The 17176-nt window shown below is 58.3% G+C and overlaps 2 protein-coding genes across 11 annotated transcripts in view; one reads left to right on the top strand and one right to left on the bottom strand.

Moving 5' to 3' along the window:
- Positions 1–11057, top strand: part of NECAB2 (N-terminal EF-hand calcium binding protein 2) — a 41284-nt gene extending 30227 nt beyond the window's left edge. For 5 of the 9 annotated variants that reach the window (XM_042231500.2, XM_042231497.2, XM_042231498.2 and 2 more), the window contains 6 exons: positions 909–1027; positions 1209–1288; positions 4145–4198; positions 4665–4777; positions 8314–8391; positions 8802–11057. In XM_042231500.2, coding sequence (XP_042087434.1) covers positions 909–1027; positions 1209–1288; positions 4145–4198; positions 4665–4777; positions 8314–8391; positions 8802–9141 — 784 coding nt within the window. In that variant the 3' untranslated portion in view covers positions 9142–11057. The remainder of the gene's footprint in view (positions 1–908; positions 1028–1208; positions 1289–4144; positions 4199–4664; positions 4778–8313; positions 8392–8801) is intronic. The other 4 variants (XM_015100394.4, XM_042231501.2, XM_015100391.4 and 1 more) reach the window with 2 other exon arrangements.
- SLC38A8 (solute carrier family 38 member 8) overlaps positions 6929–17176 on the bottom strand; it is a 55899-nt gene continuing 45651 nt past the window's right edge. For both annotated transcript variants that reach the window (XM_027977675.3, XM_060397882.1), the window contains one exon: positions 6929–15990. In XM_027977675.3, coding sequence (XP_027833476.2) covers positions 15897–15990 — 94 coding nt within the window. In that variant the 3' untranslated portion in view covers positions 6929–15896. The remainder of the gene's footprint in view (positions 15991–17176) is intronic.

The following is a 17176-nucleotide window of genomic DNA, read 5'->3' on the forward strand; positions in this document are numbered from 1 at the left end:
TTCCCAGCCCTGGGGACGGCATGACCTGCATTCGAGCCAGCAGCCTGTCCCTGGGGGACCCCCGCTGCACCCATTCACAGTCCGCGGGCCATGTTTCATTTGCTGCTGGTTTGTAGAGGTCCCAGGACCGACACCCCCAAGACTCTGCCAGCCTTTCTCCTCCCCGGGGATTGGGGGTGGTCAGCCCCTCGGCACAGAGGGAGAGGATGCTGGGCTTTCAGGTTCACAGGAGGCAGATTCCAGAGCGAGCGGCGGCCACGCTGGGCACCAGGCGTATCGGCCGTGCACACGGGCGTGTGTGTTTGTGTGTCCGCAGTGACTTTTCTAGTATTTTTGCACATGGGGGTTTGGGCATTTCTTGGGTCCCTACTGCATGCCAGGCACAGCGTTTGGTGAGCTGCGTGTCAGGGGTCCTGGTCTCTGCACATCAGTGTGCGTGGCGGGTGGGGTGGGGCCAGGCTGAGCCAGGATCATGGATTTTTGTCCTGTTAGATGCCCGCTCTCAACTGAGTCCTACGGCTTCTTTTCTTGGAGAGGGGGCTTGTTAGCAAACCCAGGCCCCGACCCCAGAGGCCTCTAAACACAGGACCAGGAGGCAGGCAGGGTGGGCAAGGGACAGCTGTGAGCCGCAGGGAGGTGGGGGCCTGGCTCAGCCTCGTAGGCCCTGGAACCTGGAACGGAACCTCCCAGGCACAGGGTCTGGGTTCCCAGAAAGGATCTGAGTTCAGATCCCAGCCCCACCCGCGGGCAGCCGCCTCTGTGAGACAGCGGCCACTGTGTGCAGCTCAGGGGATGGGGCTCCCAGGAGTTCTGTGCACGTTTCAGCCCCACAGTTGGTCAGAGCGGCTCCGAGCAGTCAGGGCCCTGCAGCCCCCGTCACGGGGTGCATCCGCCTACCCCCTCTGCAGACAGAACAACAGCCGGCCCAGCCACAGCGCAGTGGAGACCTGGTCCGGGAGTCCCACTCCCCCCTACGCCCCTAACCACAAGCTCATGGCTGCGGAGCAAGGAAAGAGCTTCCCGCCTGGTGAGAGAGCGGTGGCCTGGGGTCGGGGGCACTGGCTGGGGGGTCCCGGGAGGACTTCTGAGAGTGGTCCCAATGGGGCCTGGGCCTCCCACAGGGACTGGGAGTCCTCGGTCGGGGGGAGGGGGTGCTCCTGCTCTAGCCTGGCCCCGCCCCCATCAGCATCTCTGTTCCTCTTTCCCAGGCACCTCAGACCCCAAGGAGGACGGCCTGGATGCCCAGATCAGCAGGCTGGCGGGGCTCATTGGACGGCTGGAGAACAAGGTGGGCCTGCTGAGCCCCCACATCCATCCCCCCATCCCCCCCCCAACCCTCCTAGCCCCCCAGGGAGGGCGGAGCTAGGCCGGAGCTTACAAGAGGGAAGTCAGGGAAGCTTAATGCCCCTGGGCGGGGTTGGGGGTAGTGTGGACTAAGGGGAAACCCCGGGAATGTGATCTTTGTACTTGTATGGGGCCTGGGGAAGAGGAGCTATGAGAGTGGGTGGGCAGCCAGGAGGGGGTTGCCGAGGAGCAGAGAGTGGGCGGCAAGGGGACTGAGCAGCAAGGGGGGCTGTAAGGCCTCGGGTGGCTTGGGCAGATGGCAGCCCAGACCCGGCGTAGTGGCGGCTGAGGGATGGTGAGGTCCAGGAGAGGTGAGAGTGACCAGCAGTGTGAAGCCTTTTAAATGTGACATGGCCCGTCCCAAGCGATGGAAAATGGAATCATGATTTCAGAGTGTTGCGTCATCTCAGGGCTATCATCTCAGGGCTGCCGGAGCCATGGACCACAGGCCAGGGGCTCAAACGCAGGCGCTTATCCTCTGACACCTGGAGTCTGGAATCAGGATGCCGGCAGGGCTGGTCCTCCCGCGGCCTTCCTCTGGGGCGTGTAGACAGCCAGGTGTCTGTGTCCTGGCTTCTTATAAGGACACCAGTCAATCTGGATTAGGGCGCACCCGTGTGACCTTATTCTCACACAGTCACTCTTCAAATGTCCTGTCTGCAAATACAGTCACGTTTTGCAACACTGGAGGCTGGGAATTCAACCTATGAATTTGCGGGGAACACAGTTCAGCCCATAACAATGACCATTTATTGGAAGAAAGAGAACAAACAGTTAAAGTTTACCAGTAGGCACTGGTATCAGCCTGTCTGTATTTGAATCCTGGCTATACCACTTAACAGCTGTGTGACCTTGAGCCAGTGACTTACCCTCTCTGAGCCTCAGAGTCCTCCCCTAACCATAGGGGAGATAATCAGAATGGTACCTCTCACAGGGTCGTTGTGAGGATTAGATAAAATATCTTAATGGCTTAGCACAGAGCCTGCTGCTTAGTTAGCATTTAATATTAGCACTGTTATTTTGCCATCATTATGAGACATTCTGATACCAGAACCTATATACACATGTACACACACCTGTACATCTGCATAAACCAAGATAACAGATATCTCTGGGCTGTAGGGTCACAGTGGCAATTTTACATTTATGATTTTCTGAAACTTCTATATCTTTTGCAAAAGGGCAAAAGAAAAATAGTGCTTTGATGGTTTTGTGGGTTAGTTTCGAGGGATCTGTGAGGGCGCTGGGTGGGGCTCCCCAGGAGGAGGCCGAGGCCCAGACTTGGGGGTGGGGGGGGGGTCTGAGGGCAGAGCCAGTGAGCCCACCTGCAGGGCCGCAGGGATCTCCACCCGCCCCACCCCCTCCGCCCCCAGAGCCGGCTACTTGGTGGGAGCGGTAGGAAAGACTCCACGGGGGACCTGAGGCCTGGTTGTCATAACAACTCCGCGGGCGCCCCCAGAGGGAGGCTCTTTGAAGCTTATTTTTAGCGCCCCAGTCGCCTTAACAACCAGCTGGCTGGAAACCAAGGAGCACCTGGGCGTCCTGGAGACGGGGCGGGCCTCTTCCGGCCAATCAGAGGATTGGCCCCGGCGCGAGCAGGAGCCAGGCCCCGCCCTCCACGGAACAGCCTGAGGCTTCCTGGCGGGGCCTGGGCTCCCCGGAGCAGGGGCGCAGTAGGGAGAGCGGAACGCAGACCTGGGTGCCACCATCCCTCCCCTCATCTCTGCTTCATCCTCACCCTCACGTGGCCCAGCCGGCCAGGAGAAACCTAGGGGTCGAATCGCCGCCCCGCTCTCCAGGAGCCCGCTTACACCTGCGTCCACACCCTGCTTCCGGGAAAGTCAGCACCTCTCTGGGACCGGCCGTGCATTGACGGGGTCCCTGGTTCCAGCTTTATTAAGAATTTCTAGGTGGTGACCGCTCAGGTCACGGACTTGTGTATCTGCTATTCTGTTTTCTCTAACAACCAGGCAACACGCCTCACACACATGCTTGTGTAGAGAAGACACACACACACACCCTGTGCCAGGGACACGGCTTTCCTCCTGGAGGATGGACAGGGAGGGTACAAAGGTGGCGTCTGTTGGGGAGCCCAAGTTAAAGGATTCCGTGGATCGGGGGGAAGGGGCCTGGCCTCAAACTCGGGCTCGGAGCCTGGACCAGCTCCTGCGGCCCTTGGGTTCTCAGCTGCTCTGAATGGAGGTGCTGGGAACTGCGGCAGCCCCCAGCATGGGGTCAGAAGGGGGCTGGATGGGCTCCTTGCTTCCGCAGTGCTGACAGTGGGGCAGCCTCTGCCTGAGCCTGGAAAGTTACCTGAGAGTTGGTGTAAAGCCTTTAGCCCGAGGTCAGTCAAGGGCCAGCAAGCACAGACTGCCTCATTGAGACCATTCTGTTCCTGAGGATCCCAGGTTGGGGGTGACTCGCAAGTCGGGCAGTCTGTTCCAGCAGGTGTGGCAACCCCCCAGCCCTCTGGGCTCAGCAAAACGCAGCCTCCTCTGTGTTCTCTGCGGTAGGTCCGCTTGGCCTCTCGGGTCTGGTGCCACAGCCAGACGGAATCTGTGCCTGTGGGTGGCTTACCAGCCTGGCTTCCTGGGTCCCCCTGAGCCAGCACTGTGGGCTGAGCCCCGCCCAGAGTGGGCTGGCCCTGGGAGCTCCCACCAGCCCTGGGACTTAAGGGTCCCTGGAACCGCGGGTGGAGGGCCCGGAGCTCTCCGGTGCTGTGTCCTCGTGGTGGTCCTGGAAGCCTCCCGGGCAGAGGGGGCCTCAGTCTCCAGCCTCTCTGCATGCTTTGTTGTTGCAGACCCTTTGGTTTGACCTTCAGCAGCATCTCTCAGATGAAGAAGGCACCAACATGGTGAGGACCCCTCCCTGTGGCCCTGTCCCCTTCTGGGCCGAGACTCAAGATGCAGGTGGCTCAGTGTCCCTGACACCCCCACCCAGGACCAGCACGGGGATGTGCAGCCCCGGCAAGTGGCCTCCGTCCCCTCCGGGGGTGTTCTCTGGCCTGGAGCAACGTGATCAGCAGACACTGATTCAATCAGAATCAGTTCTGCAGACCGTTCATTCTGTTGTGTCTTGGCCTCAGTGCCTTCCAGTCTTTCTCGAGCCTCTCTAAACCCCCTTGTCTGTTCTTCAGCATCTGTGTGGGACTGCTGCTTTTAGTTCATTTTTCGCCAGTTTTCAGTAGTGGGGTTGAGGGGTCAGCTTTATTCTGACCAAGGTGTCCTGTCCCAGGGAGGTTGCTGGGTCCTGGGCTGTGCCCCCCGGGGCCGGGTGGGGTCCTGGGTGAGCGGGTGGCTCACGGGTCCTGTGGTCCACAGCACCTGCAGCTGGTCCGGCAGGAGATGGCCGTGTGCCCTGAGCAGCTGGGTGACTTCCTGGACTCTCTGCGCCAATACGTGCGGGGTACCGCTGGGACCAGGAACTGCTTCCAGTGAGTAAGCCGAGGGCCGGGGGCCCGGCCTGGGGATGAAGGCCCAGGGCCCAAGTAGCTATGTCCCTGAGAACACCCCGATGCCAGCGACGCACCTAGCGGGGTGGTTACAGGAGCCAGGGGCAAGTCCTTACTCTGGCTCTTCCTTGCTGTGCAAATCTCGCAAGTGGCTTCGTCTCCCTGACCTCAGCTTGCTCATCTGTAAAGGGGGACCACTAACTGGGTGGTTGGAGGCCTCAGTGGAGCGATGCACCATGGGGGCCGTCTGGCGGAGACTGGCCCCATGCCCGCTGTGTCAACTGCCCTGCTTGCTATTGCGGCTGCTCCTCAGGGCCCCCTGCCCGCAGTCTCTGCTGCCAAGGCCTGCGTCCAGCCGGGGGTGTCCCCGAGGGCTGTTGGCACAATCCGCCGGGCTCCCTCTTCTCCCGGTGGTGGCCCACTGGCAGACAGTAGCTGTGAGCTCCACGCCTGTTCCCCATCTCCATTCTATGCTCCCCCCCAGCTGATTTCTCTCCCTCCTGAGCACCTGTGCCTCCACCTGCTTCCTGGAGAAGTGGGGGGCGGGGGCCAGGCCTGGGGGTGGGGCGTGACTCAGGCTGCTGCTGTCGCTGAGTGCTAATCCCCGGGGCGGGAGCGGGGCAGATGATTCCGGCTGGCTGCGGAGGCCAGGAACCGGGTGGGGGTCTTCAGGAAGGGGCTGCTGGGTGCTGAGGCCTGAATAATGATGCCGCACCCACCCAGACCCGGGGTGGCAGCAAGGGGAGCGTGTCTAGGAGCATATGCCAGAGTGCAGCTCCACGGGGCGCCCCAGGGTGGTGGGTGAGATGGGGGGCGGGGGGCAGACAGGCAGGCCCTGCTCGTTCCAGCTGTCAGGTACCGCGGGGGAGGTGCTAAGGCCGGAGCGGGGCCCAGTCCTGCCTCCTCCCTTCTATATGGACGCTTGGCGGCTGGACAGACGTGCAGCTGGGCAGCTACGGGGAGGGAGAGGACTGGCCCTTGGCACAATGTGGGCAGAGCTGGGATCTGTTTTGGAGTGGGGCTGACCAGACCAGCCCAGGGTCGGGATGGGAGGCGGGCTGTAGAAAGAGGAGGCCAGGTGGAGTCAGATTCTTTGGCTTCAGAAACTTGCTGGGGGCGAGGGGGTGGGGCGGGGGCTGGGGACATGGGCTGAGCTAGAGATGTCGCAGAGTATCAGGTGAGTGGGTGGGGGCTCACACAGGCCTTTGGGCCACATCGCACTCTAGATGCCATTACAGTCGAGGTGCCAGCATACAAGTTGGGTGACCCTGGGGGTGGTGGGCGTCCAGGTGTCACCCAGGGCCACCAGAGCCGTGCACTCGCCACGGGAGAAAGTGTGGAAGGAGAAGGGGCCCACAGCCGGGCAGGCAGGCTGGAAACAGCACACAGTAGGGCGTCCTGTTTGTTGCATGACTCTGTGTCCTCCATGCGCCCCAAGCCAGCCTGCTGTGTCCTCACAGGCAGAGGCCTCGCCCCGCACCCCTGCAACCAGTGTGTCAGCCAAACAGACACAAGCCCTGTAATTGCTTTTCTCTGCACTGCAATTACCAAATGGAGACGAAGCCCATCCCTTGGTGACCTCTGTCCACAGCAGGGTAGTCTGTAAGGAGTGAGGCCACCTCTGGGCGGGGCCAGGGTCCCCCTAATGACCAGGTGGCACGCAGGCCCGAGCCCATCCCATCAGGAGACAGGAGCTGCAGCTGGTGGGTAACTTCAGGCTGGAGGTAATGAAGTAATGATGCGATTAGAGCCCTGTCTCCGTCCTGAGTGGCAGAACCTGGAGCTGCTGTGATTGCCCACAAGCAATGGGCATCCCTTCTCCAAGGGATGCTGGGGGCTCTGTGCTGCTGAGCATGTGGGGAAGAGGAGCAGGGAGGGCTGCCCAGAGGCCAGAGGGGGCGGCGCTGTGATCTCGGAGGCCGGGCCTCCCTCTCATCCCCAACCCTGCCCTGGTCAGCCACCTTCTTAGAGGCCACCTCCCACCCGCCCCCGCCGTTGCTCTAGCCCCCAGCCTGGGTCTGTCCCTCTGTTTGGAACAAGGTAAGTGTCCTGTGTCTCAGACAGGAAGGGAGGAGTGGCCTGCGACTCTGGCCAGGCCTGTTTCTAAGGATTAAATGAGACGATTACAGAGAACAGCTTGGAAGATGCTTTTATTTTTAAAGGTAGGTTTTTAAGCTAGAAGTTAGGAGACTGGTGTGCTAGAAGCCAAAATATTTCAAAAAGGAGCCAGTGTTTAACGGTATGGAATGTTGCTTCTGTATACAGCTGGATAAAAGAAGGTTTAGCGGCTTTGAAGTAAATCTGATCGTTTCCCCTGTGGGTAACCTTTATCATTTAGAGAATCTTAAGTTTGTACTCCAGATAACTTGCCGTATTGTTTTTCACAGCATGTTATTTTGGTCCTTAAGATTATGTAGAACTTGAAATCGTGAGAAGGGGTTTGATTCGACCCTATGAAATTTATCCCCTAACAATCCCACATCATGGAAGAAACTTTTCTAAACTTATGTTTCAGGAAAAAAAAGTTTTTCTCTTTTTTCTTGATGATTCCCTGGGTACCTTTTTGACCATATTCTTTTCTTGATCAATTATTTAACCCACTTAAAATTAGAATATAGCTATGAAAATATGGCTAATGTAGTTATTTGAAAAGCCTTTTTTGAAGAATCTTCATGGCAAAGAAAAACAAGATTTACATATTTTGCCTTCATGCAAAACATGTCTAGAAAAGAAATAGAAAATGTGGTTTATTTTCCCAGTTGTACAAAAAAACTTTACCCAGTATTTGTATAAAATTGTTGATGTTATGAATAATGACTTAATAGTCAATAACTTTGCTATCAGATTTTTTAAATCATAACTTCATCTGATCTTAGAGATAATCTGGAAAGAAAACAAAATCACTAAGTTTCTAGTGCCTTACATAACTTTTATTAACATAGTAGAAATTCTTTTTATATCAGATTTTTATCGTAGAATGGTTTACTAGATAGAAGGAAAGTTATTCTCTAAACTGGTATGTTTTCAAGATCTTTTTTCAATTGATACTACTTTTCACTTTAAGTTGTTAGGTTTTTTTTTTTTAATCTATAGAGAGCCTCTATTTGTCATGTATTAAAAAATCTGTTTCTAATAAAGATGGATGTTACAGATTGGAAAAAAAAAACAGGTTTTTGTTTTTTTTTAATGAATAAAAAGGCCTTTTAAAAAACGGCATTTCATTAGAATTCATTCAACAGCCATGCTCTGGGCACTGTATGGGCCAGGCCTCAGTCCGGACAGCAGAGCTGTACATGCAGCTGTCAGACCAGGTGGCAGTCCTGGGGGTTCTGATCAGGAAGGAAGCGTGTTCCAAGAGGATCCTGTCCTGGACCACAGCTTTTGGGAGCCTGTTCCCTGGCTCTGGGCGCCCGGTCTGGGCTCGTTTGTGGCAGGGCAGGGCAGTGGTGGGATGGGCCTGTGGGCCCTCTCTGCACCCTGGGAGGTGTGGCCCCTGACTCTGGCCTTTCCTCTTGCAGCATCGCTGCCGTGAGGCTGGCGGACGGCGTCACCTTTGTGGTCTATGAGTTCTGGGAGACGGAGGAGGAGTGGAAGAGGTAGGCTTGGCACACATGCTCTCTGGCTTCCAGCCCGTGGGGGTGGTGAGGATTTGGGGTCCCAGCGGCATCCACCGCTCAGGAGGCTGGTCCTACACCCCTTCACCTGGGCTCTGAATCCAGGTTCCTTGCCAGCCCTGGGAGCTGAGGCCAAGGGTGCTCCTGTTTAGAAACTACTGCCCAAGGATAAAAATCCAGAAAGAAAGTTCTCTTGTTTAACTCTGCTCACGGGGAGACAAGAACCAGGCTGTTCTACCCTTGGGGCCCCAGCAGTCATGCCGGGCCTTCTTACCTTCCCATGAAGGCTCTGACCCCTGAGCTTGGCTGATCAGTCAGAGCCCCCAGCCCAGGGTCAGACTCAGACCCCGCTCCAACCCCCAGGAGTTCACGGGCGTCCCCCTGGGTTGCAGGCACCTACAGAGCCCTGTGTGTAAGGCGTTCCGGCACGTCAAGGTGGACATGCTGAGCCAGCCTGAGGCCTTCTCCCGGATCTCCGTGCCAGGTACTGGGGAGGAGGTCTGGAGCAGCCACAGGGGCAGTGGGGACACCTTAGGCCTGGCAGAAGCAGCAGCACCAAGACCCAGACGTCCACAGACTCTTCTGTTCTCTTGTGGGTGTTCTGTCGCCCAGTCGTGTCTGACTCTTTGTGACCCCATGGACTGTAGCCCACCAGGCTCCTCTGTCCACCAGATTTCCCAGGCAGGAATACTGGAGTCGGTTGCCATCTCCTTCTCCAGGGGATCTTCTTGATCCAGGGATTGAACCTGAGTCTCCTGCTTTAGCTGGCGGGCTCCTTACCACTGAGCCACCCAGGAAGCCTTCTGTTCTCTTAGCTGCTAGGAAGTGTAGTCCACAAGTGAGCGCTCAACAGAGAGGGGCCTCGAGGCAGGAAGGCCGGGGCCCTGGGCACCAGGTGGCGGGGAGGCGGCCCCGAGCCCAGAGCGTGGCAGGCTGGACTGCTACAGATTTGAGAACACGTGATGCTCACTGCAATAACTCTAAAAATAACTGTAACATTGAAACAGTACTTAGTATACAAAAAAGTCACAGATGCAGGTATGTGTGTATATATATTACATAGTTTATAATTATTATATCTACTTATGTAGCCACCAAGAACTATGGTTCCTATAAAATACTAACTGCCAAATGCTAGCATATAGAATCTTGGGCAAACTACGGGAGATGGGGAGGGACAGGGAAGCCTAGTGCAGTCCATGGAGTCCCCAAGAGTCGGACACGACTTGGTGAGTGAATAACAGGTATATAAAATGTAAAGTTCCGACACTGTGTGCACTTTTCCGGAAATCTAACAAAAACCGAAACCATTTTTGTACCTGTGGAAAGTCAAACATGCGAAATAGCTATGGCCCCTGTTTCATGTAAAGCCACCCTTGACTGGATGACGCAGCTGGTGAGCGAGGGCCTGCCTGGCACAGGTAAGACAGTTGTCCTGGCTCTGGGAGAGGGCAGAAGATGTGAACACCCCCTCCTACATAATTTAACCCCTATTTCTTCCCCAGCATCACCTTCCCTCCCCCAAGGGTTTCACAGGACTCCAGGGCCAAGAAAGCATCTACTGCTCTAACTGGCAAGATAAGTTTCCCCCTCACTTCCTTGATGGTGGGCTACAGGCGAATTTTAAAGCACCCATCAGTAAACGGGGCCGCCGGCCACCCACCTGTCAGACTGCGGTGCACACCCTCCTCCTGGGCTGGCGGCTCTAAACAGTACTCCAGTTTTTGAATGGAGCCCGAGCTCCAGGAAACACTGAGCTACTGGAGCAGCAGGTACAAAATTGCGGACCCAAGAGCAATCTCATTTACAGATACTCTCCCCTTCACGTCTCCTTTAACCAGACATCAGTGTCTTCTGTCAGTGAGTTAGGGGCTCCTCTGTCAAGTCGGCGTTACCAGGCCGTGGTGGGAAGACAAGTTCACGTCCTGGAAAGTTCACATTTACTGTTTCAAATGGGCATACGGGCAATGTAAAGGCAAGTCTGCTCCTCGGACGTGTGATTCGCCACCAGGGGGACAACCAGCAAGCGCCTCTGGGGCGCCGGATGCAGGAGGGACTGCAGGCATCACTCTTCTGCCCTGAGCGGAGGCAGGACCTGCTTCTTGCCCCCCCACCCCCACCATAAACCCATCTCTCTTCTTCTCCAGCTGCTTGGTGCACCCTGGGCCGTGACTGACCACCTCCCCAAGGTCCCACAGATGAGTCTGCCGCCCTGCTCCCTCTGACGAAGGATGTCCACTCTTTTCTAGAAACTTTGGTATACTAGCTGTCTTTTCAGTATACTTCCAAATAAGAGTGTCTCTTCCCACTGTTCAAAGTGAAGGCGCACCCCTCCCCTGGCACCCCCTGCCCCACCCTTGGCAGCAGAGCAGTGTCTGAGCTGCCGGGCCCTGCTGACATGGGCGGGCGGTGGTGATGGAGGCGGCCCCCCCACCCCGCCAGCAGACGGCCACGCATGACCAGTCCCCATCCGCCTCCCCCTCACTCTCCCTGGTTGCCACTCCTCCACGTGGTAGTGGGCCGAGACCCTGTAGTGCCCACCTTAGGCCTGGGCTGAGCCCGCAGGCGGCAGTAGACCCCACGTAGCAGTGCCCTACTGGGCAAACAGCCGCCCGAGACGAGCACCAAATAAACTCCCATTGGGGACAGCTGTGTGTGTGTGCCATTTTCTGTGACAGCTGGGGAGGGAAACCACTTTATTAGCCATGAAATCTGAGCCCACCTTGTGTCAGGGGGGACATTCCAGGTTCCTAGAGGCCATCACCACCAAGGGCAGAGGCCAGACCTGACTGGACACAGTCTCTCACTGCACACTATCAACTTGGTGTTCCGGCCAGACAGAAGGCCAGGCCCCAGACTTCATTCAAACCCGACTCTGGACGCCCTGTGACTTCCCCTCTGTCTCCCTGGCCGAGTTGCAGGAGAGCAACAGGACACAGAAGTCCCAGGGATCACGAAAGGAGAGGGCCCTGCGTCCCCTTCCTAGAGGAGGAGGCAGAACTGCCAGGCACGAGGACAGGGGAGCTGGGCCACAGCGCCCTCACGGCAGGACCAGGTCTGGTCTCTGCAGCCCCGGCTGGGACCGGCGCTGTCACTAAAGCCGCCACTGCCAGGTGGGGCTCTGCCTCCTCGGGCAGCCGGGGAGCCATGAAGCCGCGGGTCCCCCTTGCACGGCCTCCCAGAGCTTGATGCCAGCGCCTCACGCAAAACCAGTGCAACCGCGGGGCCTTGACAGAAGAGTGAAGTCCAGACTAATTCCAGCTGCATCCCTGCAGCCAGCCTCCCTCAGCCTCTGTTTTCTTACCTGGGAAGCAGGGGGAGACCCCTCCTCTGGAGACCAGGAGCTGCCTGGCTCGCACCAAGGCTGCTGCGGGGACCCCCTGTAAGAGTCTCCCCCCCACACACACACACACCTCCCCGGCGCCCGGACTGCTCCAAGCCGCTCTGCCTGCTATTTCAGCAACTACCCTCGGGGGTTGGGGCTCTTGGAGGTAGAGCTGAGGAGCCCCCATTACCTGGGCCTGCCCCTGTCTAAGCCCTCCCGTCACACAGATCTGTGCTGACCGCGGCCACGGGCACTTGGCACCGCCTCAGGTTCCGCACGGGAAGAGCAGGCTCCAAAGAGAGCAGACACCCACCCACCCGAAAAGGTGCGAGAGCCTCCACTCACTCTGCCCTCCGGGGACAGGCATCCTCGCTGCCTCCTGTGGCATCCTGGGATGGGCAAGCAGGGAACCCGAGACCCTGACAGGCAGGCAGCAAACCCGGAGCGCCCAGGGCCGCCGCCTGTGCCCCGCCCTGCCCCCTGACCAACTCGCACCCAGCGTAGGCAGGCAGGGAGCAACAGCCCCAGATTAACACAGGTCCCCCCAACAGCTGGACACGGAGTTGCCACACGACCCCACAGCTCCACCCCGCGGGTGTACGAGGCCCCACAGAACCGACACAGTGAAGCAGGGTCCTGTGCCCATGTGTTCACACATGAGCCAGAAGGCGGAACACACAAGTGTGCGTAGTGGGTGAGCAGACTCCTGAGTGTGGCCCGTCTGTGCAGCGGACTGCAGATCAGCCGTAGGGAGGGACGACGTGCTGGCCCAGGCTGCGGCACGGTGCCCTCACGGGCACAGGCAGCCACGTCAGTACAACTCCATTCACACAGGACGTCTGGAGGTTAAACCCCTAGAAATGGAAAGCAGCTGAGGGATTGTTGGGGAGTGACTGTGCAGGAAGGCCTTTGGGAACGGGATGCTCAGCGGTGTGGAGCGGCTCGGCTTCAAAATGGTTTATGTTACCTGAATCTCATTTCTTTCAAAAAAGTCACAGTCCACTCACTTGCCCAAACGCTTACCACCTGTGTTCCTCATGTCCAGTCCAGGACCTAAGCCTGCGTGGGAGTGGTGCGGCCACCTCTCTGGTGGGGCACAGGCCACCCCTCAGGGCTGGGCTGGTCCCTGCGTGCTCCCGCAGGGGCACCTGAGCCACTGGGAGCGTCCTTGCCCAGGACGCGCAGACCCCCTGTAGCCCAGGCCACTCTGAGCGGAACATGTCACCTGGACTGCCCTGTTCACAGCGGTCACTTGAGACAGAAGGGTCTCTACATGCCAGCACGGGGGTCATCATCAATGGACCAGGACCCTGTGACGGGCCTGGCTCTGTGGGTCTAAGCTCAGCCTCACAGCTATCCAGGGAAGGAGTGGCTGTCCGCAGCATCCTTTCCGAGGGGAGCAAAGAGGGTGAAAGCCAAGAGCCAGCGTCGGAAGGGAAGCGGGGTGGGGGCGGCTGCCCCAGCTCCAAGGAAGACACCAGGGCTGAGGACCACACTCACGGAGGTTTCCTGGGTCAGTCACCTGAGGCTGAGGGCTGTTGGGAGCAGGGACGGGCCTGGCCGCAGTCACAGGGCTGGTGAGCGGCAGGTGGGGTCAGCCCAGATGTGCCAGACCCACAGCCCATGCTAGGACCACCCTGAGCTGGAGCACGCACTCCAGCCCTCCGTCCTGCAGCTGCTTCCCTGCTAGAGGGGCACACGGTGTGGAGGGGACGTGGACCTGCCCCCAGAGCGCGGACCTCAGCCTCGTGTCTGTCTGCATCCCCGCCCTGCACGATCACGCCTGATCTGAGGCTCGGTCCTGTGGGAGCCCCATCTGTGCCTGTCAGAGGCGGGACACTGGTGCCCGGGGGGCCATCCTCGTCACGCCCCCAGGAGCCCCGCCACCCTTGCACCATCAGTGCCAGGCCACCCCCTCCCTGCTGTCCTCTCTTACACTGCAGGGAGCCCACGTGCCTGGTCGCTCCCTTTTCCCCTTGGACCTGTGTTCACCTCATCTCAACCTAGATTTTCTGGAAATGAGACCACCATTGCTTGGGTCCCCCACCAGCTGCTGTACATACAGCATCACCTTTTAATTCTCATGTTGCCTCATACATAGTAAACCTGCTCTGGCTGGTGGGGAAATGGATTCTTGGGGAGGTTCATAATAAACTTCTCGGATTTAGAGAAAGCAAATGGCAGATAGTGTTCAAAACGAGTGGTCTGACTCTTAAGCCGCTTATCACACAGCATCCCTTTAAGCACACCCCTTACCCGCCATGCTTGGTTCTTACCCAGGACCCTCCTATCATGGCCCAGCCTCCCAGCCAGCAGCCCAGAGCCAAGCATGCAGGGTTAATGTAACTCTGTTCATCTGCACCAGCTCCGGGTGCTAAACGCTCCATGACCTCATTTCTCGGCTCACGTGCCGGTTCTGAGACCCTCATTCAGGAGGACGCGAGGTGTGGGGTTGATCAGAGCACCTGGAGAAGGGTCCCGTGTCCCCTCACGGGGTCAGAGTCTTCAGGGACAGCCAGGGCGCTGGGGGGCAGAGGCCCCAGCCCTGCCCCCAGGGTCGACTAGTTCCCCCACCTTGGCTACAGCTCAGAAGACGAACGATGGAATTCAACCCCTTATCAGTCCCAACCCAACTCTGAAGCTCACAGGTCAGGTGGCCTTGAGGTTCCCTCACCTGTAAAAATGTTTGAAAATGTATGCTAGGTCCAAGAAGCCGGACACAAAAGACCACGTATTGTGTGCGTCCATTCATATGGAATGTCCGGGACAGGCAAGTCCATAGAGACAGAGCACAGAGCCACGGTCACCGGGGACCCGCGGGAGAGAGGAGGGGGCGTCAGGGCTGCAGGTCCTGGATTCTCTGGGGCTAGAAACACACAGGAGCTGGGCACTGCTGAGAGCGGAGCCACTCTGTACAGACACCCAGACTGCACACTCTGACCTTGCGGCACGTGAATCAACGTCTCAAAGCAGCATCAGCACAGGAAGACAAGTGGGAAACAGGCGGACTACGCGACAGTTCCATCAGGACAACGTCGCACGCACCCGGCGTGACGTAGCGCGACCCGGCCATGCCTACCTGGGGGAGGTGTCCTCAGGTGTCAGCCCCTGCAGGCGCGGGCACCGCTGGCTTCCGGTGGACGTCCCGGGGCGGGAGAGGAGCGGCCTGGATCCAGCCACGTCTGTCCAGGGGTCCCAGGCCCTGGGCAGGCTCAGCACGAGTGAGCACAGTGGCTCGACACAGCAGCAGTGGCCAGTCCTCCACCCTGACCCCGCAGACCCCGCTGCACCACGGCTGCAGGCGCGGCTCCTCAGCCCAGAATCGGGGTGGGGTCAGGAGGGACCCACAGAGCAGACAGCACGCTTGGCCTCCAGGCTCTTCTGGTCCAGCCAGTGGGAAGACAGGGGCCTCTCCTTGGGGTCCCACCCACCGGAGAAAGGCCAACTCGGGGTATACATCTACTTGGGTCCCCCGTGCCCTGGCCTGAGCACCAGCTTGAGTGCCCTGCCATCCCCAGCAAATGGCACCCCCAGCCCCCCGGGCTCTCCTCCACCGAGCCATGCCCTCATCTCATGTCTTTGACCCCAACACCCCAGAGCAGAGTTCCCTGGGCCTCAGCACCTATCCCCCAGTTATGGGGTAACTGTCCCCCAGAAACATAAGCTGCAGTCCTAACCCCCAGGAAACGGTGAATGTGACCTTACTTGGAAAGAGGCTCTTTGCACATTCCAAGTAAGTAACTAAGATGAGGTCATATCAAATGAGGACCCTGGGCCCTCTAATAGGGACACATGGACACACAGGTAGCTGGAGGCAGAGATGGCGGGTGCAGACACGCCCAGGAGCACCAGGGGTCTGGAGGTGGCAGGCAGGGAGAGGGTGCGTAGCCCCGTACACACCCTGACCCCAGACTCCCAGGCTCCAGACTGAGCTCCTGCCGCTCTGACCTGAAGCCCCCCGGTCCGTGGTCACGTGCAGGGCCTAGGCCACCTCTCACCACCGCACCAGACACCCCAGGACCCAGCAGAAGCCCAGAGGCACAGCCTGGGAAGGACGGAAGAGTCAGTTTCTCCAGCTTCTTAATGAAGAGGTCACATGGTTCTCACGGCCAGATGCAGGCGGCTGCAGGGGCCCCCGTCCTGCTGGAGCGCGGGCCGCTCCCTACAGCAGCTCCATGACGGCCGCCACCATGCTCTGCCCGAAGATGAAGGCACCAACCAGCACGGAGACCACCCCCCAGGCCTCCAGGCAGCACCTGCCGAGTCAACGAACCCACGTCAACCACGTGCTTTTCCAGAGTTTCCCACAGAAGAGCCAGACACGTGTCGAATGCTCATGACATGAAGCCCAGTAGAGTCACCAATTCGGAAACAATTCCAGTTGCTCTCCCCTAACCTGTAGGGATGGGTTTCTGAGACAACAGGAAATAAAGCACCCCCACAGTTAAAAAAAAAATTAACTCCCAACTGTTGCTTCCTAACCTCATTCCTCCTGGTGCTTTACCAAAGACAGAGGAACGGGGGAGGGAGACACGAGGTTCAAACCCCTTTTTGCTCCTTTTCCTTGGGGGTGGGGTTGAAGCCTCCTGAAAGTGAGGAAGGAGAAGCCCCAAGTCACACAGATGGGAACAGCAGCTGGGGCCAGAGAGGAGGGCACAGAGGTGGCTGGAACTGGTGGCCGAGGCCACATCCACGAGCTTCATAACGTAACCAGGAGAGATGGGGCAGACAGCGAGGCGAGAGCCGTGATAATAAGATTCCCACAAAACGGCAGGGATATTTCTAGCCCCATTAACACAGGCCACGGGGCCCGTTGCCATGGAAAGACCATCTCCAGTTACACAGCATCGCAGAGTGGCAGCTCAGTGCCAAGAACACCCACCCGGCTGAAGGGGGCAGTGAGGGGACATAAAGGGGCTGCGGGCTCCTCGGAGCAGCTCTGATGGATCAGAAGGCCCTAAGGCAGCGCTGGGATCAAAAATCCCCTGAAAGCCCATGAGTAATGGCTCCGTGAACTTGGCCCGAGGCGCCACACAAAAGCAGCAACACTTGAAAGGGCACTACAGGGAACAAACTACGTAGGGCCCCTCCCTGCCCACCCCCCACCCCCCGCAGGCCATCAGGGCTGGTGCGCAGCCCCAGTCAGCTCTAGAGTCGTCCAGAAAAACACTTCGCAACCCAGCAGGGAACCCGGCCGAGTCTGCCACTGTGGGAAGACCAAACTTGGGCTCCGTGTGGCCAGAGGAAGGGCAAAAAGAGGCACAGGCCCACAAGGGGACCCACGTTCATGGCTGCTGTGATGCAAGAGCATCTTTCTATACAGGGCTGAGTGGTGGCACCCCAAAGTCACACCCAACTGGAGCCCATGACCATGACCTCAGGTGGAAGAAGGGCCTGTGTGGCAACAGGACTTCTGCACCCACCCTGCCCTGGAGGAGGATG

This window comes from Ovis aries, chromosome 14 (assembly GCF_016772045.2).
Source record: "Ovis aries strain OAR_USU_Benz2616 breed Rambouillet chromosome 14, ARS-UI_Ramb_v3.0, whole genome shotgun sequence".
Taxonomy (NCBI): domain Eukaryota; kingdom Metazoa; phylum Chordata; class Mammalia; order Artiodactyla; family Bovidae; genus Ovis; species Ovis aries.